This window comes from Microtus pennsylvanicus, chromosome 1 (genome assembly GCF_037038515.1).
Source record: "Microtus pennsylvanicus isolate mMicPen1 chromosome 1, mMicPen1.hap1, whole genome shotgun sequence".
NCBI classification, from domain to species: domain Eukaryota; kingdom Metazoa; phylum Chordata; class Mammalia; order Rodentia; family Cricetidae; genus Microtus; species Microtus pennsylvanicus.
This window is the reverse complement of record NC_134579.1, coordinates 197,610,017-197,636,020: the sequence shown is the minus strand read 5'-3', so window position 1 is coordinate 197,636,020 and position 26,004 is coordinate 197,610,017. Positions and strand designations below refer to the sequence as shown.

Sequence of the window (26,004 nt, the reverse complement as noted above, 5' to 3'; positions counted from 1 at the left end):
AATATTAGTAAGGATTTTATTGAAATTTCAATGCATTATATTTATTATAGAAAAAAAGCAAGAAATTTTCACCCTGAGACATCATTTCCAGGCTAAATCAGAATAAAAATCCTCTCATAGGTTGCTTTGTTCTTTGCAGCAATGAATTTAAGCTTCTCATGTAAATTTAAGCTAATCAAACAATGGATATGATAACAGAGCGTTTTTCAGGAAAAAAAATGTTTGTTTTAACGTTCAGCCATGAGAAATGTGATAGAATCCACGTTTTATTTTAAGCCTTTTTAAGAAACAGTATATAAAATAAAACCATGAGAGCTAACAACAGGTGGAGGCTAAGAAAGAAAACTGACCCATATTTATTCTCCCTCTCTCTTTCTCTCCCTCTCTCTTTCTCTCCCTCTCTCTTTCTCTCCCTTCCCTTCCCTTCCCTTCCCTTCCCTTCCCTTCCCTTCCCTTCCCTTCCCTTCCCTTCCCTTCCCTTCCCTTCCTTTCTTTTGCTTTTGAGACAGGATTTCTCTGTGTTAACAGTCCTCTGGAACTAACTTTTTGTAGATCAGATTGGCTTTGATCTCACCTGCCTCTGCCTCTGTCTCTGGAATGCCGGGATTAAATGTTTGTGCCACTACCACTCAGCTCTGTATTCCCTCTTAAATGCTGAGGTTTCCCCCATATACTTAGATATCATGGTACCAGAAGAAGTCAGCTTCACAATCATAATAGGGCTTCCATTGCATTCTAAGGAATCCATTCCATTTCCCACCCAATCTCCATCCTCTATCCACGTTTCTGCCTTTGAGGTTATTCATTCCACCTAGCAAACGTATGGTCCCCAGCTTTCTGCAAAGAGCTTCATCTGTGGCTGGAGTAGTAATGAGGAAGTTTCACTCCTCTTGGTCCCTTCAGCTTTACTGAACTGATGACTAAGAGACGTCTCAGTGAGTTTGGAAGCCCATACAGCCAAAAGATTGAATTCAAAATTAAAGCTTTTGCTTCATCTTGATTAGTAAGTGCTAAATTCATGAGTCCTTTCTATTATAAAACAAACAATAAACCAACCAAACAACAATACAAAACAAACAAACAAACAAAAAACAAGAGCCTACAGCTGCCCATTGTCTATTTGTGTGAATTTAAGCCTAGCCTGAGAGACTACCACTCAAAGGAATCCAAGCCAGGATTCCTTAGCAACAGTTGCTTCAACTTGTAAACTACCTTGCTCATCTAATTCGCCTACTTGAAAGCACTCCACGCTAGATGAGCACACCAGATTTGAAGCCACTCCCTTCCCTCTCATTTCCGTCACTCCACGCCTTCATTAGCACCCATCTTAGCATCCGTCTTCCACGAGATACTCACTTCACACCAACACACCACTATGACAAGAGAACTCAAAATTTCTTAATTCCCAGTAAACATGGCAATGTTACTCCATTTTAAATTAATAATATTTCCAGCTGGGCTGAAGAAGGACAAATACTGTAACGCATGTGGGCGAAGCAGGGCTCACTATGGGGATTCTGAAGGTAGAGAATGTAATAAATTCTACCTTATCAGGACCTTTGATAACCTGGGCTAGCTACGCAAACAGTGCAGGAAGATGGTGAGCGCTCTGATTCTGGGGAAAGGAAACAGTCTAAAAAAATCTTCTGAAGGAGTAGGTTTTGTTTCTTGTTCCTAATCCTGTCATCAAATCCAGAATCTTAGCCCCTTAGAAAAGAAATAAAACCTGGCTTTTAAATTCTGGCATCATATTCATTGTGGATTATATGACTTGCCTTTAATCTTGATCCTTATGGAGCTATTTATCTATTTTGGGGGAAAAGATATTTTCGTTAGAAATTTGACTCCCATGTAGAATTCATTCCCTTTGCTTCACGCAGGCAGAAACATGGCTTTCAGGAGTCCATGTAACATGAGTAGTTATTTCTGATGTTGAGTCCAATTATCAAAAAAACTTAAAAAGAAATGCCAGAAAGAGTTTCCCTAGATATAAGGGGGTAAAGTCGAAGTCAGTTAAGTGGCCACCTGTCACTGTTCCAAAAAGCCTCATGCAAGTCCAGATGGAGGTGGAGATGATAGTTTTGACTGCTCATCTCTTAGAGCAGTTTAGTATCTAGAAGCAAAAAAAACAAAAAAACAAAAAACAAAAACAAAAAAAAAACAACCCAAAAAACCAAAACCAAAACCAAAACAAAACATTCCAAGAAAGTAAACAACAAATTTGGACTAAAAGAGAAAAAGCCCAAACTGACCTTTTCTGAACCTGAATGACAAACCGATTGAAACACAGAGGGAAGATGTAAACTTTAACATATCATCATAAAAACAACTTCAGGGGTTTGAGAGAGGGTCAGGTGAGCAGCTGTGAGTGACTGGGTCTTAGCTCATGAATGTAAATTTTAGACTTTTGATAGAAAAATCAGTCAATAATTCATCAAGTCAGCTATTGGAAAAGAAGAAGCAGTGTGCGCTACATTCTTGACCCTTGGTGAAACAGCCTGGATGGCTTCTAAGCTCTGGAGGGACTCTAAACACAAGACTGACCACCTCCCAGGTGTGCTTGCCGCTCAAACAAAGCCAGCTATTGTTAAGTTGGGTTTCTGGCTGGTTTTGGAAATGTGTTTTGGCTTTTCCTTTCATACTACAAAGACTCCCTTTACAAAATTATTTCTCTGTGGCACGAAATGCCTGGTCAAAGGATGAGCAATATATTTCCTTGCAGTGTGTCACATTGCATCCCACTCGGTGTCGGTTCGGGTGTCTGGAGTTGAAAGGCGGGCCATCTTTACCTTGGCAGCTATTACACATGCGCATTGTGTGTGTTGCTGTGTCATAGCTTAAAACTTGCAGGAGGCTCCAACCGGGCAAGGGAAATTCAGCTGGCAATTAATTTAGTGCATGTCAAAAATCTAACTTAATGTCTCAGTCTGCCCGTGGGATCAAAACCAATGACAGTTCCTGTTGAATAACAAATTAAATTCCCATTAAGTTATTAAAAGTGTATTTGCTAGCTTTTTAATAAATGGAGGTAGATATTCACTTCCCAAATGAAGAAACTGACATGAACTGAGGCGTAATTAAGGAATTTGCTTTAGTTCTTTTTCTATTGAAAACTATACCTTTTATACTCTGTCACCTATTAATGTGCCCTTTAATTGTCATATATATATTATTAATATTTCATCGTCAGATCCCAACTGATCTTGGGAAAGTCATTGACTATCTTACTATAAGTCTACCCATTAAAAAACGAAACTATATCCTTTTTCTGAAGTTCCTGCTTTTCAGACTTTTGAGGCTGCTAGTAAAAGCACACATGTTAGATGGAAGTATTTCATTAACTCTCATGCACTACAAAAATGCACATGATTTCTGTTGCTCCAGGTACCTTAATGTTACAATGTGAGTAGTGGCAGACGTCTGTGGGCAGACCGATACTCCTTTATTTGTGTGTGTTCTCCATAGCACCTTCTGATTGCAGAACTATGGAATGCATGAATTATGTTCTCACATTTGGGTACATGAGAGGGCCTGGTTGTACTTGACTGCTAATGGATATTGTTGTCTATTTCTGGAAATAGAAAATGGAGGATCAAGTTTCAGGCATGAAACTTTTTAACTTGTTGAACTTGTTAGGAAAGTCGAAATTCTCATTATGTTGGAGAAGTATCAAAAGGGATGGGATCATACAGAATTTAGACAGCAGTTGAATCAAATCATCCTTTCTTTCTGATGTTCTTCATTTCAGAAAAAAAGAGAATTTTCTCAGTTTCATTCCCTCATGAAGCTTACTCTATTGCCCCTTTAAAAATAGAGCCTCCTTATGTAACTCAGAGTGACCCAGAAGTCAGTATCTTTCTGTTCCTGCTCCTGAACTATGGGATTACCACCCCACAAGACTCTACATGCTTCAAATAAAGCATAAAATTCTTACCAAAAAAGCCTCATGTTAAAGGTAAAAACTAGCTCACCAATGAAAGCCATTAAAAATGTATATACTGTTCCAGGAAGTTTTCATTTGGCCTGACTAGTGAAATAATTGTCCATAGAGTCATGTCTTCAGTATCAAGGTCTCTGCACTTAAATCTTGTTTAGGGGATGTTTTCAATATCCTCAGACATGGATAAAGTTGTTCTCAATGTGTATGATTTAAAAATCAGCCTTAAAGTCAGTGATTTATGAAGAACACTGACTTGATGAGGGCTGACATTTTCCCCTCTCATCAGGAGACCCGTGCTAGGAAAATCAAAGCATCCCAATTCTCATGAATAGAAACGGCCTGTACTGACAGCTGGAGCTGTTGAAGTTTACGCCAGGAAATTCTAACAGCGAACCAAGGTTGGGCTGGCAGATGACTGTGCCTTTCATGTACAGTCCTGAAATATAAAACCATGGAATTCCTAATGCGACTGGACACTCCTGTCAATATTTACTTGGGCACTTTTATGTAGTGTATCATAAAAGAGAATAAATGGAGGAATATTGCCTTTGCTGAGCCAGATCGCTGTTTAGACATATTCATACACTATGAATTTAACTTCCAACTTAAGGATATACTCTTGAGACTTATTATTCTACATATTCATGATAACAAGCCTGCATATTTTGCCTGTTATGAGCCTGAATATCTTTGCTGAATTAATTAATGAGTATTTATGCCAGAGGCATCTCAGATTGGATCTAGGCCATGCCTAGGAGAAGATCCTCTCCTTTCCCTCATCCAGCAATCCATGTATTTAACAGTCACTACGCATTTAGTTTGTGACAATTGTTTCAGTTCAAAAACCAGCAGAAGTTTAAGGGTGGTGAGTCATACTTTCCTTCAGAAAAGTGCAGATATCTTAGATACAGCAAGAGGGAATACCCAGTAAGGTGACAGAATTTTGAGGAGTACAACACTGCTTTCTACCCCAGCTCAGATTTGTTTGGATTTATTTAGGTGTTCTTCGGCACATCCATAACTGTATGAGTAGCTTTAGCAAAACTGATAGTGTTCTCACTGAAAATAGCCCAGGCTCTGAAGGTAGGAATGCTGGAGGCCTCTAATCCTAGCACTCAAGTGACTGAAGTAGGATTTTGAGTTTGAGGCCAGCTGGGACTGCACAGTGAAACACACACACACACACACACACACACACACACACACACACACACACACACGGTGAACATATCGGACTGTGTCGTTTAATTTCTTATGATGTGTTGTCCTCATGGTGCTTCAATACGCAAAAGAGTTTTGTCATAAGAATGGAGATTGTCTGGTGTCTTCAAGAATTTTATCGAAAGACTCAGAAAGTAGTTCAGAGGTGGACATGTGTGAAGCCCTAGGCTTAATCTTCAGCACCACAAAGGAAGGAAAGCTATTAAATTTTTCAAGTTGTAACTGAAAAACTGACAGAAGTCCATTTAGAGGAGACCAGACAGCTTGTCATGGAATCAAAACTACAATTGCATGGCCAGGTATGGAGATAGAGTAGGCAGAGGCAGATGGATCTCTGTGAGCTAGAGGCCTCTGGTCTATATGGAAAGTTCTAGACTAGCTATGACTACATACTGAGACCATTTCTCTCTGTCACTCTCTCTCTCTCATTGGTGTGTGTATGTATATATGTATGTTCTCTAAAGCAGAACATTTGTATGTTTGATAGGTTGAATTAATTTCTGTATCTCATAAAAAGACAAGTTTCTGGATTAGAGTTGGATTTCATTTTTAAACCTGGGGACCTTAGAGGGTGAGGTGAACTGCTGTACCATGAATGGAAAACCTACACAGTTTGCACGAAGGCAGCAGCAGCAGTAGCAGCCTGAACTAGAAAGAAGACAAAAGTTGACTGTGAGCCCTTAAACCTCTGGTTAGGTCCTCAGCTAACACTTCATGCTGCTCCATACTCCTTTGCATGATGCTATATTTATCTACCAGGCACTGTAGATTACCTGGAATATTCAAAGCTTTTGAATGAATGTTCATTTGTGCCTGAAACTGTGCTCGACATCTACAATAGTAATAGAAAATTGACCTGTTCTGTCAAAAGGGCAACTGTCCGCAAATATGATAAAATAAGAAAGCAGCCACTGCTCGGGTACCGTTCATCTTACCTTGTAAAGAATTGAAGATGGAGAAGAGGTACATGAAAGGGATATTTAAGGGTCCCCAAGCAAAGAAAGCAAAACCCCACGTCATGCCCAGCAGGAAGGTCAGGCTGACCACGCTACGCAGGTTCCTTAAAACCTCTTCTCTCAGGGTCCGGTTGCTTCTCTTTCCGTTCCTCCCACAGATCTGTACCATGACCACAATGAACATGGCAACGTTCAGGAAGAACATGATTCCAAAGTACCCGGCACAGCTCACATAAAATACCACAGGATCCTGAATCCAGCAACTTAAAGGAAAAGAAACAAGAACATGATAAAAGAGTTTGGCCACCACGCCCTGTTTACTCGTGACTTTCCTCGACCTGGTTTACACAGCTTGTAGAGTTCTTTCTGAAACACCTCTGAAAAGTCCGCTCACTTCCGTGGACTCCAGTTTCTGCTTTGATCCTTTCAAAGGTGGTTTTTTGTTCAGGTAGTTTTGGATTGCTGCTGTCTTAATCTCCTTATTTAAGTCAACATTAAAAAGCAAATGAGGTTGCTTGTTGAATTCTGATTGGTATGAGTGTATGCTTGTTTGGCTGGTCCTAACCACAATGACCCTCTTCCTCTTGTGTGTCCTTAGTCTAACAATGGGGATTTTCAGCACTCAGTTTTGCTGTCCTTTCCTGTCAAGGGGTGGCTGTGCTGACACCATTATAAAAAAAAAATAACATGGAAGCAGAAGTCTGCTAAGAGATTTTGTGAGAGCCACGGTATTACAGCTGTCTACTTATGCCGATGTGAAAGAAGCCAGGAGAGGTGCTGAGAAGTTGGCCTTGGTGGATTTTAGCCACAACATCAATGCTAGTAGTCACCTATATTTTTAGTTCCTTGTCATCTATGATTAGAAAATTTATACTTCTTTTTCACACTGAATTGAGAATTCAGGATACAAAGCGATTATTATTTATATTACTGTTCTAGTTGCAGCAAATATTATGGAATTAAAAGATTCATGTAGAGATATTTCTTGCACATAACTGTAAGGCATATGTAGATTATAACACCTCTTCATTAAAAGGATATACTTGATTTTCAGAAATATACCCGATAATAGATGGAAGAAAAATTCTAACTACTAGGTGTTGCGAAGTCTAACTAAGCTAAAGTTGAGAAGCAATACAATTTGCAGATGTTCTAGTGTTTCTTTAAACTATGGGAAATTTTAAGAATCTAAGAATTCAATGATTTCAGGAAATTAAATTTATCTTAAAACGTATTATCCACATTCTGGCTACTTAAGTGAATGCTTTCTGGAACATTCTCAGACCTTACAGCTCAACATGATTTCTAGCATACAATCAATGTTTACTAAATGAGATTTTGTGATGGCACAACTTTAAACAGAGCCTCAAAATCCTATGACACCCGAGGAAGATAGATTTTCCAGTCAGTCATTTAAAGCTGATTTAGTTTAAAATTTAGCATTTTTTATAAGGGTCCCCTAAATAACACTGCATGTCCGTGGCACTAGGATTTCTTTAAACATGGAAGTGTCACAAAGATCCTGGGATTCTTGTTACAGGTCCAACTTGTTAGCGTTCCATTGTGTTGATTCAGAAAAACAAAGGGGAGGCCATGAGGGAAGAGAACTGGTTAGGTATAGAAGCATTAGCTATCCCTGAAGTTTACACAGACATGACGTATTGGGGGTCTCACATAATAAAAAATGTTCATTAAGCAATCAGTAATTCTTCAAATCAGTCAATGTTGATGGTCCACATTAAGTGTCTTAATGAGGCACTTGAGAATTAATTGCTTAAGCAATATAATGACCTTAATCTCAATCACTTCCAGTTGTAAAGGAAAAATTCTCCCAGGAACTCAGGATCTCCCTGTTTTCTGTAAAGCGCTCTTATTGGCATTGGGTCGCTTCTTCTACTGTCGATATGTCTGGGTTGAGATAAGACAGAATCCCCTTAACTGAATGAGTTAGGAAGAGAGTTTCTCAGGTGTCTGCTCTCTCCAGACCATGTAGCACAGTGTTAATAAAATGAAGAAAGGCAGCTCTGTACACGGAAATGCTAATCTGTGGTAGAAGGACTTTTGACAGAATCCCACAGGTGAACTAGAGCCTTCACAATTGGGGCATTACTGTCGCTGCTGTAGCATTATGGTCACCATGCTACCTTATATTAAACCTCAGGAAACAAAGTGCATATCCCATCACGGTCTCCCCGCCAACAGGTTTTACTCACAATTCATCATCCTGCTCTTTGCCATAACTTTCCTTTCCATACACTTCATCTTGTTTTCTGCTCGCTAGAATAATTGACACCACCAAGGCTGGCAGACCTGTTATAAAAAGACCGTGGCATTGAGAGAGTTCCTGAAGACCCGGGGACTGCCTCATAGGACTGAAACTGTTAAGTGAGAAAAAGAAAACCCTCTACAAGAGAGATGCAGTTTTCTTAGAATGGCCAAGTTGCCTGGTTCAAACCAACAGCAAAATTCCCTCCTCAGTGTGTGACATATGACACTAAGTGGCAATAGTTAAAAACCTACTCTTCAATGATAAGATGCCTGAGCTTTCTTTGGGGTCTAGTGATGCTGGAGATTGAGACCCTGATTCTATGGGATGCAGCACTGACCAGTATGGTTGTTTAAACACTGGGCCACCAGCGTTCTGAAAGATAAGATTGAATGCAGCTGCTTTTACCCTTTTTTATATATGAAACGAAGGCTTGAGGAAAAGTAGGGGTAAACAGCAAGTGTATGATGTCTTTCCTCTTCAGAGAATCAGTAGTACTATTCCATATCTACTTCACTGAATCAACTCATGCCTCCTCAATTCCCCAAGAGATCCTTTGGTTTTTCTCATGGCAGTATGTGGAAAACTAAGGAATGGCTTAGCCTTGAATATTGCTATCTGAAAAAGATACGTGATTGAGCCTTACAGTGCCTAGCTTGATGCCAAAAATCCCAGAGAAAGAATGATTCTGAAACTGGCTAATATGGAAGGCCTTTGGATATCTGACCAAGGATCCATGCTAAAAAGCTAAAGGCAGTGCTTTCTTCAATGTCTTGATTGTACACATGAAAATTACGCTCTTTTTCTGGCTCCCACAACAGGGATGAGTAGGGCTAGGCGTTTAGCTGGCAACTATATTTGGAAGCATAATGGGCTGTCAGTTGCTTCTTTAGCCCTGGGTGGGCTGGCACTGGGCTCAGGAAATGAGTTTGTGGTGACCCAGGAGCCAAGGCTTTTCCTTTTACTCCTGAATTTAGTGAGTACTGGTGAGGGTTTCAGAAACATGCAGTGTTGGGTAATGAGGATGTCCCTCTGTCCCTTCTTCAGGGTTTTTTTTTTATCTGATGCAGGTTGGTAATCACAGCTTTTCTACGGGTCTTATAGTACATTGCATGAGGACCCACGTCTGGGGGAGGCTTACCCCAGCCAATGATGCAGAATTTTAGAATATACCGGTGGATGTAAGTGTTAAACACTTTCACAAGTGCAATGTACATGTGGATGGCTTCTAGCCCCATCCAGGTGAAGGTGGCCAGGAGGAAGAAGTGGAGCAGGGCAGCCACAGCTGTACAGAGGCCAGCCACATCGAAGGAAGTGATCCAGCCATCCAGGAGGAAGATGAGATTCAGGAAGAGCAGGGCTGAACTCAGGTTCATCAGGATTTTGGAGGGATAATCCCTGCGTAGTTTCCTAAGGGTGGAGAAGAGAGTTGTATGCAAGGAGCAACATTGAACACCAATGCTTAAAAACAGGAGGCAATTCCTGTTTCCTACCATTCCCGGTATTGATAAGTCCATACACAAGACATGGACCCACCATGTGGAGGAGTGAAGATTTTATGAGTATTTGCCAGGTTACAAAGACTGTGATTTTCCATTCAAAACTGTTTTCAAAACTCTCAACTTGTTTCTACAGAGTTCATATTTATTTATTCATCTGTTTTTGAGACAGGGTCTTCTACTGCAGCCCAGATGCCTTGCAATTCAGCACGTAGCCCAGGCTGTCCTTTACCTCATGGAAACTCCTCTGTTTGAGCCTTTTGAGTGCTGCTATTAAAGTCATGAGCTACCACACTCACAACTTTTTTTTTAACTTAGGAATTTTTCCAGAGTGACAAGGAGTACATATTGAATCAACTAATTTATGTGTTTGTTCATGTGTGTATGTTTGTGTGTGTGTGTGTGTGTGTGTGTGTGTGTATGTGTGTGTGTGCACCTTCACGGGAATGCCCGCAAAATCCAGAAAAGTGCATTAAAAGACCCTGGAACTATAGTTACAGATGGTCATGAGCAGTCTGAGGAAAGTGGTAGAATCTGAACTCAGGTCTTTCTGCCATAGGAGCCAGCGATCTAAACTGCTGAGTTATTCCTCTAGTCTGACATTTTTATTTAAAATGTAATTTCCCTAGAATTGTTTGACGTTTCTTGGTTTTTAATGAGTCAGAGACCCCTTTCAAAAAATTTCCTGTTTCAAGAATGCTTTTATACAATTCACGAAGCAAATATCTTTACCTTTTACAATGTAGCAAGTATTTCATGTCATTTTAATTTACCTAAGTGTTAATAATCTTGAACAGACTTGGATCCATTTTTACAAATAGAGATGTAGTAGTTATAAACTAAAATTCTATACCTGGAAAGTTCTTGGTGTATGATCTTATGGGAAACATTCAAAGCGAGACACCAACATGATTCATCATAAACTGTAGAGTTCTTTTTAAAGCTGAGGCATTTTTTCAGGCTTGCATTTGCAATTGTTAGCACCGAGCATGGCAGATGGAAATATACTTACTCAAAAGCAACATATGTCAGGAGAGTTGCTGCTGAGAAAATAGCCGATATTCCACACCCAATGTAGGTGATGAAAGTGAGGACCTTTGTGTTTCTTCCATCTATTTGTGAGGCACTTCTTGGGAGATCCTAACAAAACATGGGAGGCAGCTGTAAGTCTGAATCCCTCTTCTATAACAGTGGTGCTTGATGCCATTAGAAACTTCACAGTTAACACTAGAAAGGTTCAATGTCAAGGCCTAGAAACAGCAATGGCCACCAACATTAACTGATATAAGCACTTGCTGCACTCTTGTGGACTAACCCAAGAAAGAAAAATGAAGCATTATTGTGGAAGTAAGTGCACCCTGTTTTAAATCAGTACATCCTTGTCTAAGCTCTTGGTAACCTAATGTAAGTCAGAGTGAAACCACCGGAGGCCCCAATAGAAATGGTGGAGGGTACAGTTGTCTATGTTAACAATCACACCTGCTTCTGCAAGGATACAGGCATGAGTATAAATGGAAGCCACTATGCAAACATCAACAACTCCTAGGGCCCTAGATTGTGTGCTACCTGAGAGATGCCCAGCCAGGAACAGCCAGAGGCTGCTATTGGTAGTCTTGAGGTTTCTATGGCCATCTCAAAGCCTAACATGTAGGAGGTTGGGTTGATATGTGAAGCTATTTCTAAGAGTGAAGCATCTTCAGTCTTTATAGTTCTAGAAGGATTTAATTTGGAGTATCAGGAGTTGGGTAGAAGGGGAAGATAACAACATGGACAAACATGAAGCAGTAAGTCCATATGTTGTATTGAACTTGAAAACTCTGACCTCGCAGGCAAACCTTCCTTCACTTCCTAACTGGATTAGGTCAGAATAAAACCTTAGGCAAGACCACTAACCTGTACTGGCACAGGATGAAATTCACTTCAGACGTGCAGGTGTTTGAAAATGAAGGAAGAGATTTGCTGAATATACAATTTAAATATTTCAATCTTATGGCTAAAGTAAGGTTTTCTTTCTATATGTTTACTTCTTTTAATTTTTATCAAATGTCATGAAAACTGCTACTTTCCCACATTCCTACAAAATCAGTCTCTCTCTCTCTCTCTCTCTCTCTCTCTCTCTCTCTGTGTGTGTGTGTGTGTGTGTGTGTGTGTGCGTGTGTGTGTGTGTATGTGTGTGCATCTGAAAATATGCAAAATGAACAAACAGGAGTCACTTCTAGATACAACTAAGGCAGTAAGCATGTACAGTAGCTTGAGACATTGGCAAATGCACAGTGGCAAAACCCAGCAGAGTTGGGGGCTCTGGGCCAGGAAAAGCCTCCCCATTCCTCAGAAGCCCAGGAGTCCCTCAAAATACAAGAAAGACATGTGCCCATGGCATACAGGACAGAGTTTGAGTCATTGCCACTAGACTCCGGAGAGGTCCTATCTGGCACACTCACTGCAGTATCAGCGAGAGTAGAGAAATTAGGGGCTCTGAAGGATCACTAAGGGTGATGAACTCTTCAAAGTACTGTTTCCACCTAGGTAAGACAAATGGATGGTGACTAAATAAAGAATTTTAAAAAAAATGAAGTAATTTTATACACTGATAGCAAGTCTCACTCAATTCTTATATCCTGTGGTGCTTTCTGAGAGTGATCAAATGACAATTTTATCCTTCTAAGTTAGTCAACGTGAAGATAGAATAATGCAAAATAATAGGAAAGTCACTTTTATTATGGAGAAATGTAGGAAATGACATTAAACATTTTTCACATTTATAGATTAAAAGATATAATTGTAAGTTTACGTGTCATGGGAAGATTTAGACTATCTTCTACAAGTGAACAAAGAGTTTGTAAATCTAGAAGAAAAAGCTATGACTCAAGTGTTGGTGGTTTGGAAGAGCCAAAGGGATGCAGACACATTGCCAGAAAGGATGAAAGTGTTTCTTCCAGCAGTTTATAATCTTACAAAAGAGGCCAAAAAGGATACTGGAGGCATTCACTAAAATGCAAATCGCCACACATTTAAACTTTTACTCAGACAGCAACAGAAAACACAATGTGCATTTCTAAATCCATAACAAAAAATTAAGCAACACAGAGTGAAACTGGCCATCAGAGTAACGTGCAGGTAAAATCTGGCTGCATATAAATCACTTTTGAGAAGTCAATGTTCTTACTAGCATTTATTTATCTGTTAGAAACAAAACTCACAGTCATTTTCAAATTGTACATGCACGCTGTTGAAATATTTAAGAGAATTAAGCTAATTTATCTGAATGACTAATTATTATGCAAGACAAGCATATTCTGAAGAACACCTCTAGTCACTTTTAAAGAAAAGAGAAGATGAGAGGATATATGAATTTCTGAACACACTATAGTTCAGTTGTTTTTTTTTTAATCCCCTGAAGAAACAACGTATTTTGAGAACAATAAAAAGTTACATTCTGAGATTCATCACGTTTGCCAATGACTTGTTCTTCATGCCCAGAGCATTTGTATCCTATGTTGTCAGGAAATTCAAAACTTGTGGGTTGTAAATTTGTATGACAATGGTCATTTGCATAGGCCAAGTAGTTCATCAGCCAAGTACTGCAGCCCATGGTTGCTCACTGTTTCCTCCCAGACCCCACAGGAAGAAGGCCATAAGACTTAAGGGAGGAGATAAATACAACCTCGTGTCTGGGATTCCAACTGGAAAACCTGTATCACTTCAATTCCCATTTCCCCAATCTTCTATGAAAGAGCGGGTGTGGTAGATGCCTTCATAGAAACTTCGTCAAAACAATGACTGTGGTACAGTCTAGATGTTCTGCATAATGGATAGGTTCTTACACAACACAAGCATACCAGATGAAGGGTACTGACTCGTGGGTGAGTTCCAACACACCCTTGGCAGTAAGATGAGTCTTGAAAATTGAATGGGATAAAACAAATTTGCTCTAAATTTTTGTTCAAACTGTTGAGTATACTGGCCTGTGGATTTTTTTTTTAAAGGACAAGAGCAAGGAAGACTAGAAAAAGTTATATAAAATCTCCAAAGTGAGAGACCTCAAGTGATCATTTTTCTTGCAGGACTGAAGTTACTGACTCAAACTACTAGCTGTCTGAACAGATGATCATCTTCAGGGGTGAAATCAGTCAGCACAAGACACAACATCAACTGGCAAGCAAGTGTATTAAATAGCACATAAGGAAGAATACTCTTGATATGACTATTAAATTTTTTTTTATGGTAGCAACACCCAACACTTTCTTTTTCCATCGTTCTTTCCTTTTGTCTCTATCTCACCAACACTTTCTCCCTTAACTAAAGGGGTTCATGAGAATTCTTTTAGGTTCTGGAATTACTTCTCAGCACTGCTAATGCGACAAGGAAAATAAGATAGAGATCTTTTGTATGATGCTGTCACTGGTGTAAATCCATGACTTCTGTTAATCAGATGCTTCTTTAAGACTCAAGATCTAGGGTACACATGGGTATGCTTGGGAAACAATTCGAAAAATATATAATCTTTAGAAAGTAGATTTACACAGAAGAAGGGTGCCTTCTAAAGTTATAATGTGTCAAAATGAGCCGAGAAAGTCCCCTCACCATCAGGACTCCGAAGTGAGTGAAGTGGTTACACAGGCAGATGGTCTCGCCAGCATTCGAATCCGAGCTCGCGACACATCCCGAGGTGTTCCAGCCTCCAAAACTTGCTGGGGGAAGAAACAACAGCTCAGTGTCCTCTGTAAGGGGTGAGCCCTTCTTCTGCCTCAAAGAGCTGATCGTTAATACAGACATCATTCTTGAAGCCACCATGGTGTAGAATGATTTAGATTCCTGGAATCCTTGAATGTCATCTCAGGATTATTCAGGCAGAAGTTTCAAACTCTGTTCCATGGAAATACCCTGGGGTTTCTGAGGATGCTCACACTAAATTTTTACTAAAATTTGAATTCAACATCTATAAAAACTAAGATTCCTTTTCAAATGTTATATGCTAATGAGCTCTCCGAAGACCAAAAGCCCTTTCCTCCCTGGGATCAGACTTTTTGGGAAGATATCTGAGATCGGCTTTCTTAAAATATTCTGTGATACACACAGTGTCGTCATTATGAAGGCAAGGGCAAGTGGCTAGAACATATCTTACCTTACTTTACGGCATAATATTTGTCCATTCATTTAAATACAAGGTTAGGCATGAGATAATATGTTTAAGCAAGTATACAGTCAATCAGGATCTTAAAAAGGGTCCAATTACAGCACAACAACTAAACTATCTGTAATAAGAACTGATAAAGAGAGGTTTAGGAGACCACTAGGCTGCATTGCTCATAGGCAAAGCAGCCCGTATGGCATCCCAGTGCACTTAGTAACAATGTGGCCTTAGGGATCTAGAAGGAAGAGGACCCTTAGGGGTGAACGCATGAAGTTTCCTTCTGCACACCCCTTATTCATTTCCACACTCTCTTCCTGGTGATTTGTTGATTCCTTACAGGGTCCTTTTTGTCTTGATTTCTCAATATAATTTTGGAGGTCATTGTCCCTTAAGTAAGCTATGTTCTTTATAATCCTTCCTATGCTTATCTTTCTCAGTAGGCTCTTTCACCCACCTCATAATTTTTATGCCTTGTGAATGGCAACTCATCTCACCGGATATGTAATGGAATAAGCTTGAGCCTATGTTCAACTGAAAGTGACTGTACCACAAACAGATGCCACAACGTACATATCCCTGAAGTGAAAGTGGTTGATTCTTTCAAACTGTGAGTCAAATACATTTTTTTTGTAGTGACAAGAGTTATTTTAAAAACGCTAATTGATTTCCCAAGCTATCTAAAATATAGTTTAAAGCTCAGTTGCCCTTAATAAGTTGTAGTTTGGGGTGAAATGGGCCTGGGGCACTGGTAATATTTGGCAACACTTGAAATCCTATTCATGTATATTAAGTTCCGGCTGTATTTTACAACTTACTATTTTTGTTCAGATCCCAGAAGGCGCAGATGGGACGATACACTTCCTGTATCAACAGAAGAATAAACATGCACAACTGTATTTTAAACTGTTGAAAAGCCACAACTGAAATGCGATGAAAGAATGAGAATGTCAAGGGCTTCACAAAGTAACCGATCAACCAGACGTGCCAGCACCACCTGAGGAGGTCAGCAGCCTGGACGGACCTTCTCTCCTGGAGACGTCACATGAAACTCAACTAGGACCCCAGGAAGACTTACACTCACTTTTCTGCAGTTCTCTGTTCCACTCAAAACACTGAATCTCCTATCAGTCTTCCTGACTAGGAAAGATTTTTTATAACTTAATGTTCATAATGTCTTCAAATCTCCTCTATGTGCCTGAAATCAGGGCTTCCAGAGACAGTTGTATGCCCACAGCCAGATTACATTATTCACAAAAAATAGTCATAAAATAGAAGCAACCCAAATGAGCATCGATAGATGAATAAAGAAAATCTGTTAGGCCGGGCGGTGGTGGTGCATGCCTTTAATCCCAGCACTCGGGAGGCAGAGGCAGGCGGATCTCTGTGAGTTCGAGGCCAGCCTGGTCTACAAGAGCTAGTTCCGGGACAGGCCCCAAAGCTACAGAGAAACCCTGTCTCGAAAAAAAAAAATCTGTTATGTTCCCATCATGGAATATCAGCCGGTTTTTAAATCAGGCATGCTAGGCATTTGCTACAAAACAGATGGATTCTGGAGACTTTATGCTAAAGAATGTAAATCACTTCTGAAGGACAATTACTGTCCAGTTCTCTGTTAGAATCAAATTAGTACTTGAGGAGACTGGAATGAAAAGAAGTTGCTAGAGGTTTCTGGAAGGTAAGAACAGGGAATTGATGTTTAATTGGGGGCAGAGTATCAATTGGGAAAGATTAAAAAAACTAGTGGAGATGGATGGTAGACAAAATGCAATACATAAAAATGGGAAGTTCTACTAATTGTGTTTTCCAGGAGTCATAAACCAAAGTCCTCCTTTATGGCCAAAGATGAGCAAGGAGGTCTCTGAAAGTTCATCACGATTGTGGTGAATCTTTAATGTTTCAACTCCAGTCCTCAGTCCTTACCAGCCTGCTCACTTCCTGCCTGGCTATTATGAGACCATCACCTGGAAGCTCTACAGAAGTGGGAAAGCTTGTTTGTGAGCTGCAGGGGACAGTATGAACTCCCGACTCCTTGCAGCACATAACTGGATGGTAGAGAGGGCCCTAAGGTAAGAGCGCTAACACTTGGCATATCTTAAGCCACTGCACATCTCCCAAAGAACAAGTCTGTGCATTGTTGCCCCGTAAGCTTTCCCAGCTCGTTATCTTTGACTTTAAAATCACAAAGAGACAATCACAATTCCTGATCAAAACTTGTGCCTGCATCCCTGTATTTGAAGATGATCAAGCCCCGTCTTAAGAGCAGTATCTCTGTTGGTCACTTCCATTCTCTTCCGATTCTTGGGTACCAGGTAAGGCCAACCCACTGGTTGCTGCTGTCAATCATGATATTGATTGAATACTGAGTACTGTCCCTAGCCTGATCAGTACCTCTCCCTTCTAGAGGATAGATGTTGCCCCCTCATAAAGTGTGTTGGTTGCTCTTCATTTTGTACAGTTCTCTGAGACAGTGTGCACTCTCCAACTACTACTATCTGTGGCATCGTCTTACCTGAGTTCTGGTGTGTTTGATTTTGATTTGAACTGGATCTTTCAGATTCTGGATAGTAATGTTTCCAATGCTGCAGGCCATCACATAACTCACTAGGATTTTTCTTTGAGATCCAACATCCTTTTGAAAGACATGAACAAATCGCGTGCATTAGTCATAAGTACACACTTTTGCGCTCCAAAATAAGCAACCCGTCAGCAACTTTTACACTTAAGATCTTCAACTCTAGAACATCCTGTTTATAACTTCCATTCCCTGGCTTTCCTGAAGGGTCTATGCTATTTCCCTTATTATAATAAATACATTGCAGGGACAGCATGAACTAGTGTTATAAGGGAATGTTCACACACCATTCTCCATCACTGGGATTGATGTCAGCCAATTGACAACTGAAACAATACGAACTCGTCAATCACACAAACTCATAAAAAGCTGTGAAACAATTAGAATCATTTTATGACTCTAGAAAACAGATAAAGTTATTTACAATATAAAAATTAAGAAGCAATTCATCGTTCACACCTATGCCAACAGCCTGACATGTTTACCAGCTTATACCTAATGTAATTCTATTGGCTTGAAGTCCCACCCAGAACTCCTGCCTTCTGTTCTTGTGGACTTGACAGCAGATGCAGATTTTGCACAGAAATCAGGTGGCTAGGGGGGTCCCCAAATCTGTGCTTGCCAATGACATGGAGCACTAGCCTGCCTTTCTAACAAGTTCTCTAGACTTCTCTTGCAGCTGGGTTTCTTGTTAAACTATGAGTTGCTCTATACCACAACTTATACATCAGTTGTGCTAAAATTATTATAAAAATCTTTTTTACATTTTGAATATAATTCTAAAATATAGTTTTTGACTAATTTGTATGTTAGTTACTAACAACACATTTGACTTGCATTGGAGATAACCATTGCTTATTGAAAATGCTCCTATCTTTTCTAAAATATGGGGAGAATACAACAGAGTCTTTACCTTTAACTTTATTTTTTTACTTTTCTGTAAATTTACTTTTAAAAATCAAAAAATTGTACTAACATAAACACTCAAAATACATACAAATATCAGTGGAATCACAAAATAATAGGAAAGACCAAACACCAATTATACATTTTATGCCACCAAGTAAAAACTTCCAGTGCCATGAACTGAGTCATTAGCCAAAGTGGCCCCATGGGAACTCCAAACATCACAGGCTATCGTCAAGCCTATTGGTTGCTCTCCAGAAACTCTGGGCAAGGCCCTATTGGCTGAAGACAACACCTATCTCATCAAGCACGGAGAAGTCAAACTGGTCCCTAACTCAAAGCTTGTACAAAAGTCTAAATTCCATTTGTATTATACGTGGATATTTTACAAAGGCTGATCCTAAAATATTTGTAGATTATGTTTTTTAAGTTTTGAAATTACAGTTCACCATAATCATCCCCTGTTCATCTATCTATCTATCTATCTATCTATCTATCTATCTATCTATCTATCTATCTATCTATCTATCATCTATCTACCTATCTTTCTATATCTCTATGTCTTTTTATCTCTCTCCCTCTCCTCTTTTCGCCTGTCTCCCAAGTGCTGGGATTACAGTTTGGCAACAGCTCCAGTAATTTTCTTCTATAACTGAGTGATTTATAGGGTGGCCATATATGAAAAACTCCTATGGGTCTGAGACTCAAAATGTTCTCCTGCACAGGGCACACAGCTAGACAAACACTGCTGTCTTGAATTTAACTGGTAACTCTTCTTCTGAGGAAAGGGTCCAGCAAAATGCTCTCAAGGGGGCTGTCCTCTTCAAGGCCACCAAGGGTGACTCGTGTTTTCTGGCAGTATATCATGCAGCATCTGAGCTGATGCCAATAAAAATGATAATATGTGCTCAGCACAATGCCACTCTACTCTGCGGATATGAGAATGCCAAAGGTCATTTGAAATACTAATGGGAAAAATGATTAAAGCCAAGAATGCCGCTCATTATGTAAAAGGTGCTTCCTGCTGAGTTAAAAAAAATCCTTTCCTTTGGTGCACGAATGCTTTAACTCTAGAGACCTGGGCGGGGGAGGGGAGCAGGAGAACAAAAGGATTAACAAATAATAAATAGTGGTGTCATAACTAACTCAATTCCACATTATATAACACAAATCTTAGCCTGACAATTTGTTTTTAAAACCCAAGTAAGTAAACACTGTTAAAAGGGACATTAATTGAAATAAAATATTTGAACATTTACATATTTTTTTTAATCTTTGAAAACATAGCAGATTCATTTTTCTGTACCTGCTGGCATATTTCAAAAGAATCTGAACATTTTAGCCTTTGAGCACAGATAACTTCATTAGAAACTGGAAAAAAAATTAATAGGTTCTCACCTGGAAAAGTCCAGTTTTGTTGAAGAAAGTAAACTGTGCTCTTCTGACTAATACGGAATCTTCTTGACTTAAATTCTCCAGCAAGTTCGGAGGTAAAATCACAGATGCCAATGAATCTATTTGTCCGTTCTCAAAGTCCATCTGCCACACACAATACACCGGTGGAAAAGTCATCGTGAGGGCAATGGTCAGACTGTGTTAGATGAGACGTCTGAAAGGGCCACCTCAGCCAGAATCAGGGCTGCCCTTGACCTCTGCCAACATCTGGAATTCCTGGATAAATCCCTTGCCACTAGGCAGAGATCACATTAGGGGTTTACCCAAGAATACCTTGATCATAAAGCACACTGGCAATTCTAGAGACAAATGAATATCTTCATCTATGAGGGTGGGATATGAAGGCGTCCAATTTTGATCTTTTCTCCGTTCATCTCACACACCATAAAGCAATGATTATGGGCATAGACTAACTTTTTTAACAGCAATGGTTAGTTACCTCTGTAAAGGGGTGATAGTTGTTTTGTTTGGTTTTTTTGTTTTTTTAGTTGTTTTGGTTTTGCTTTGACATTGTAGCCTTCATTTGAAATGAGACAAGCAGAGTGACATACTTTGAATGGAGGAATTAGACAGCATCTCTCAGCCTTGATTGACCACCCTGCTCATTGCTTTATGGGCTACAGACTGAAAAAGAGCCAGGACCATGAATACTGTAATATACTATTTTTCTTGAAACTATAACTCAGGCCATAAATACTTCCTGGACTTAGTATGAGCGAGGGACTAATGGAGCTTGCACTGTTTAAATATAAAAAAAATCCTTAATGCCCCCACCCAGGTCAGGAATGGTGCTGTATTTATTGTGTTTGCTCTGCTTGCTAGCAATGCCTGAAACAGTAGAAACTTGCAAATTACTGGATGAACTGTGACTTTAACATATCCCAGACGGTTAGTAGACTCCCAGATGACTTGTTCAGCCTTGTCTGTCACCTGCCACTGCCAAGTCTCTGTATTTGTGGATCTGCACCACATGATCCATAGATCAGCAGTGTCAGTAACAACTGAGCCCTTGATTAAGCTGGACATGTCAGGACCCTACACAGAACATCATCTTAGAGGCTCTGAAGGCAAGGCTCAGAATTGCTCTTAGCACATCTTCCCTGCGGCACTAAAGTTCATTTTTACAAGCAGTGGCAAGGAGACAGCTTCTCCCTCATCTCTTCTAACCCAAAGTTCTTTAGTAAGACGTATCTTCCAATATGGTGATCTCTACCCACACGCTAACATTTCGCTCTACCTCTTCTTTTTTTAGAAGGCACCATTCATCATATGGACCTCTGTACTTCTGCTTTTTCTGTGCCTGCTGATGTCATCTTAGACAGTGTTCAAATCTGTCTACCATCACTTGGATTAAGACTTCCTTGAGGAATCTAATATTAAAGAACCAGTAAGACTGTTCTCTGTGTCTTTAATTAGGCAAAATGAAAACAAACATGGGTTTGTTACCTGGAAATAGGATTCATTATTGCTTGGAAGACCAATGCTAAAATTTGAAGGTGCATCCGTCCCTGGCATCAGGGATGATACTCCAAGAGCCAAATTCTGTGTTGCAATATTCACGTGTGGTGTGCTATTCAGGTCTATTTTGAAGGCTAGCTCATCAATTGTTTTTAAAGCTCTAAAGAAATGAAAATGGCATCATTGTTAAATTACACTGTGCTTCAGGTACTTGCCCCATGACAAAATACTAATGCAAATTATCTTTAAGTCCTCTGATCTTAGCATATAGGACATAACACCACCCTCAAACCCCAGGACTCTCAGCTGGAACACAGAATCAAAGTAACTGATGCATCCTCAGAAACACATCTTAAGCAAAATCAGTAACTAAGTCGTCAAAAGGTATTTTTGGCCACTGACATTGTTTGAGAAGCCAGAAGACACTGTAAAAGTTGCTGTGTGGTATTTGGTTTGTGTTCTAACAAATAAAGTTTGCTTGGAGTCAAAGGGCGGACCTAGCCACTAGTTAACCAGAGAGGTCGGGAGGTCTGGACAGAGAGGAGATAGGATATGATAAGGTGGGGCGGAGACAAGATCTCAGCCCTTCTGGACTGAGAAGCTGCAGAGGCAGGAAGCAATTGATGGCTGCTTCCTTGCTTCTCTGATACTTCAGGTTTGCACCCTGATCCCTGACTCCTGGCTTTAATTGCTAAGATTGATTATATTCACGCTTCAAAAGTTGTTTGCAGTTAATGTGCTAGAGATAAAATAATCTAGAGAATGTGTTTAACAAGCACATTTTATCAAAGAAATATTATTTAAAGAAAGGAATGAGGGAAGTGGAGAAAAATATATAGCTCAATAAATATAATAAAAAGTGAAAAAGCATGATTTAATTTTTAAAAATCAAAAAAGGAAATAGAAGAAATTAAAGACCCTACTATCAAGTGGAAAATAAAATATAAAGTAATGTTCTCTTACCTACCCTAGGCATTTTTGTTTTGTTTTATTTTTCAAGACAGAATTTCTCTGTACACAGTGCCCTGGCTATCCTGGTACTTGCTTTGTAGTCTCAGAGTTCTGCCTGCCTCTGCCTCTGAGTGCTGGGATTAAAAGCATGCACATTCACACGCAGCTGGACGTGTTTATTTGAGAAGCTCACATAGCTGTGACAATGTGCAGAACACTGTGTCAATTCGCAAGTGGCCAAGTTATTTTATATGCGGCCGGATGAAAACCCTAATAGCTTTGTAAACTATGCTTCTGAAATAATTAGGGAACTTTAAAGTTTACTTTGTAAATGACCTTGGGAAATACCCATGCACCTTCTCGAGTTGTGAATCATGGAGTCTGGGCACAAAGCGTTCAGAGAGGGAGCAATGATCTCATGACACATGGATGGAGCTTAACTCTTAGTTATACTTACTCAGAAGACGACTCAAGCAAATCACTATCCGAACTGCTTAGGATATTAGAAAATATATTCATTAGAGTGGAGCCGAGCGTTATATCAATATTTTCTTCTTCGCTCACTATCCTTTTGACCTCCTCTACAATGTTGCTAATATTGGCTGAGGAGAGGTTCTGCCCATCACCAGTTAAATCTAAAATAGCCTTGGCCTTTTGATTTGGTTGTCCTAAAAGGAGGGAAAGAAATAACACAAAGTTTGTCTGGGTGTTTTAGACATTTCTGGGAAGAGGCAGTGTGAATTGTCTATATATACAGGAAGTGGGATTCCCATGCATATCCCACCCCCATCTTTATAAGGCAACGTTTCTTTACACATTGTGACAGATTTCTTAAATATGATACAGATTTCTTGAATATGATTCAGCGGGTTTGGTGTTCCCTGATGAAAAGCATTGCTATAATAATGCTAAAATATGAAAAGCACTGATATAATAATGCGAACTATGAAAAACATTGAAAGAAGTAGCAACTTGCGTACTACTTTTAATCCTCTGCATAATTTTTTTATCATTTTTGTTTCCCTAGTTTATGACTATGACGGAAATTTAGAATGCAGAAAAGTATACTTTCTACCTAAAATATGTGAAAGATTCATTTGCCTGAGTTTTAAAATTATAGTAATATCACATAGCGTAACATCATGCCTGCAGAGAATGAAAAGCTCGATGATGATGATGGTCATGAGGTCATTACACTTTGTTTTGGGAAACGGAAGACAAATAACACTCACTTGAGCAATTGGAGGCGTCAACAGGGCTCCAGAAGGTTGATGTGGCATTAGAAAGGCTGTGACAATTCCCAGACAACAAAATAACATTTAAATACATGGCACCAATGACATTACAATCAACAAAAGCAATTCATAAGTTTCGGGATTTGCCTCGCTATCTAGCTAGATTCCCTTTTAAAAGAATACTAAAAAGGAGGATAAAAAATCCTCATTGAAAAATCAGTCAGGACTTGCACTCTTGAAGGGAAGCCCTGCCTACATCCTGCGTCCTGACCTCGCATACACTGTCAAGTGCTGCTTTAAGGACTTTACTGGAAAACTCACATTTCAATTTCACATAACTCTGGAAAGCAGATTTCAATCCACGTTTTTGAAAAGGGAAATGCATTTTAGAGAAGCCAAGGAATTTTCCCAAGAACTTGAGCCAGGAAGAGGTAGGGCCACATTTCAAACTTGAGTCCATAAATCTCCCAGCACTTGTCTTGCGTCCCCACCAAGTGTCAACGACAGCCCTTGATGCGGAGGACTCACACTTAGGCACTTTCTGTTCCTGAATTCCTTCCAAAAGAACTAGCTGGGCCCAAGGCAGAGGGTGGAGAACTAGACATGCAGGGAGCCTTGGCGGACCCCTCCAACTGTCTATCGAAGGCTTATTAGATGTGTAGGGAAATCCTGTGCCTTGGCAGTCTATGTCAGCAGGCTGCCCAACCTGGTTTTGGTCTTATCCTCCCTTTGCCAATTCTCTCCCCCACATGAGTAAGAAGTTCTAGGGGTCAGGGGCCTGTTCTGAGACCACAGTGGCCACAGTCTCCTCTGCTCTGGGGCCACAGTTTAGTTTCCAACTTCCTCATTCTAGGAGAGAGCTCAATTAGCTCACAGCTTAGATGAAAACAGCCATGTGGGTTGTTCTTTCCTCATCTCTATCCACCTAAGAGTGTGTGACTGCTTCCCAACTTCTTAAATCAGCTCGTGAATGAGTTCTGCTTTGACAGACAGAGAAAGCTTAGAAATGTAGCTTGCAAGTCAATGAAAAAGATTACCATGTCCGTGTTATGTAAGAGCCCGGCTTGTTCGGGCATGGTTGTTGAAAGGAAGAGCGTGAAGAGATGGCTGGCCAGCTAAAGCCCTCTGGATCCTCCTCGGCACTACACGTACCTAGGAGAAAGTTAAGAGTCAGAAATAGACAAGTCCTTAATTTTCTGAAGTTAAAGGTATAGGATGAAAACCAATGACAGCCCTGGGAATTCAGTAACTATTACATATACTACTAAAATACCAGTGTTTTATATTTAGAATTTTTAAAAATTATGAAAAGTAAACATATTTCAGATAAAAATTATTACATCTTACAAAGCCGTCTTATAATAAAAGGATGAAATGTCATAATGAAATATATATGATCATTCACGTAAACCATTAAGGTATGAGTTTTATTCGGAGAGTAAACATCATGGGAACTGAGAAAAGACCTGAAATTTTCAAAATATGTTTAAAACAGGGGAGGGGGCCCATAAATGAATAGTTTCATTGCTAAGTTGTAAGCACATTTTATGGAGTATTTTCTAGCTGTTTTTTTTTTTCCCCAACACAAAGTTTCTCTGTAGCTTTGGAGCCTGTCCTAGAACTAGCTCTTGTAGACCAGACTGGCTTCAAACTCACAGAGATCCACCTGCTTCTGCCTCCCGAGTGTTGGGATTAAAGGCGTGCGCCACCACCGCCCAGCCTAGCTGTTCTCATAGTGCACAGTCTCTAAAGCTTACTAGAAAAGGGAAGCAAGGAAGTTCCCCCTAGCCAGCCTTAGCTGTCTTGCCTTCTGCTCTCGCTCTCAAACCGCTCCACTTTTCGAGCGAAAACACTCCAGCTAATTGATTGCAATGGCAAAAACAATTCAGACTTTATCGTTTGAAAACGTCAAAGCCACAGCAACACCGACACTAAAACTTTCTGAGTGAGAAAGAGCAGCGAAAGCACTGAAAGATGTGGCCCTTCTGAGGACCTGTAGGTCCCGAGTGAAAATTCAAATGACTTTTCCAGTCTACCCTTTGAATCTGGGAGGTTCTAAGCTTTTGTTTTCAAGTGCCACAACCCTTTCTTCACAGTCGCTTCTAGAGACACAACATAAAAATCAGCAAATAACTGGTATAAATTAAATATCCATGTATGCACAGATGGCTGTCCTAAGATTGTCCAGCCTGTCAGGGCAGATTGGATTGGTCCCTCAGGGTTGTGTGGTGAGAGAGATCTTGACTGCCATTTGTCGCTGCTTCTTTGTAGAGACTGCCTGTGTATAAAAGGAGAGCTCTTGCACCCCTCTGTAGAAGCCCTGCTTGTGAGAAAGCGAATACTTTTGCAAAGCCCCAGATATTGTTTAGTAGGAATCAGCACTACTGTGGCTTCTCAATGCTTATCCACCC

General features: G+C 39.9%; 1 protein-coding gene across 3 annotated transcripts in view; it reads right to left on the bottom strand.

Annotated features, from left to right (window-relative positions):
• The window catches only part of Adgrg6 (adhesion G protein-coupled receptor G6), a 132,310-nt gene that overhangs the window by 10,546 nt on the left and 95,760 nt on the right, over positions 1-26,004 (bottom strand). For all 3 annotated transcript variants that reach the window (XM_075948572.1, XM_075948550.1, XM_075948561.1), the window contains 12 exons: positions 24,631-24,745; positions 23,591-23,646; positions 22,816-23,026; positions 21,396-21,567; positions 19,893-20,033; positions 17,526-17,645; positions 15,832-15,877; positions 14,467-14,573; positions 10,895-11,022; positions 9,525-9,793; positions 8,331-8,427; positions 6,097-6,380 (listed from right to left, as the gene is read on the bottom strand). In XM_075948572.1, the coding sequence (XP_075804687.1) occupies positions 6,097-6,380; positions 8,331-8,427; positions 9,525-9,793; positions 10,895-11,022; positions 14,467-14,573; positions 15,832-15,877; positions 17,526-17,645; positions 19,893-20,033; positions 21,396-21,567; positions 22,816-23,026; positions 23,591-23,646; positions 24,631-24,745 (1,746 nt within the window). The remainder of the gene's footprint in view (positions 1-6,096; positions 6,381-8,330; positions 8,428-9,524; positions 9,794-10,894; positions 11,023-14,466; positions 14,574-15,831; positions 15,878-17,525; positions 17,646-19,892; positions 20,034-21,395; positions 21,568-22,815; positions 23,027-23,590; positions 23,647-24,630; positions 24,746-26,004) is intronic.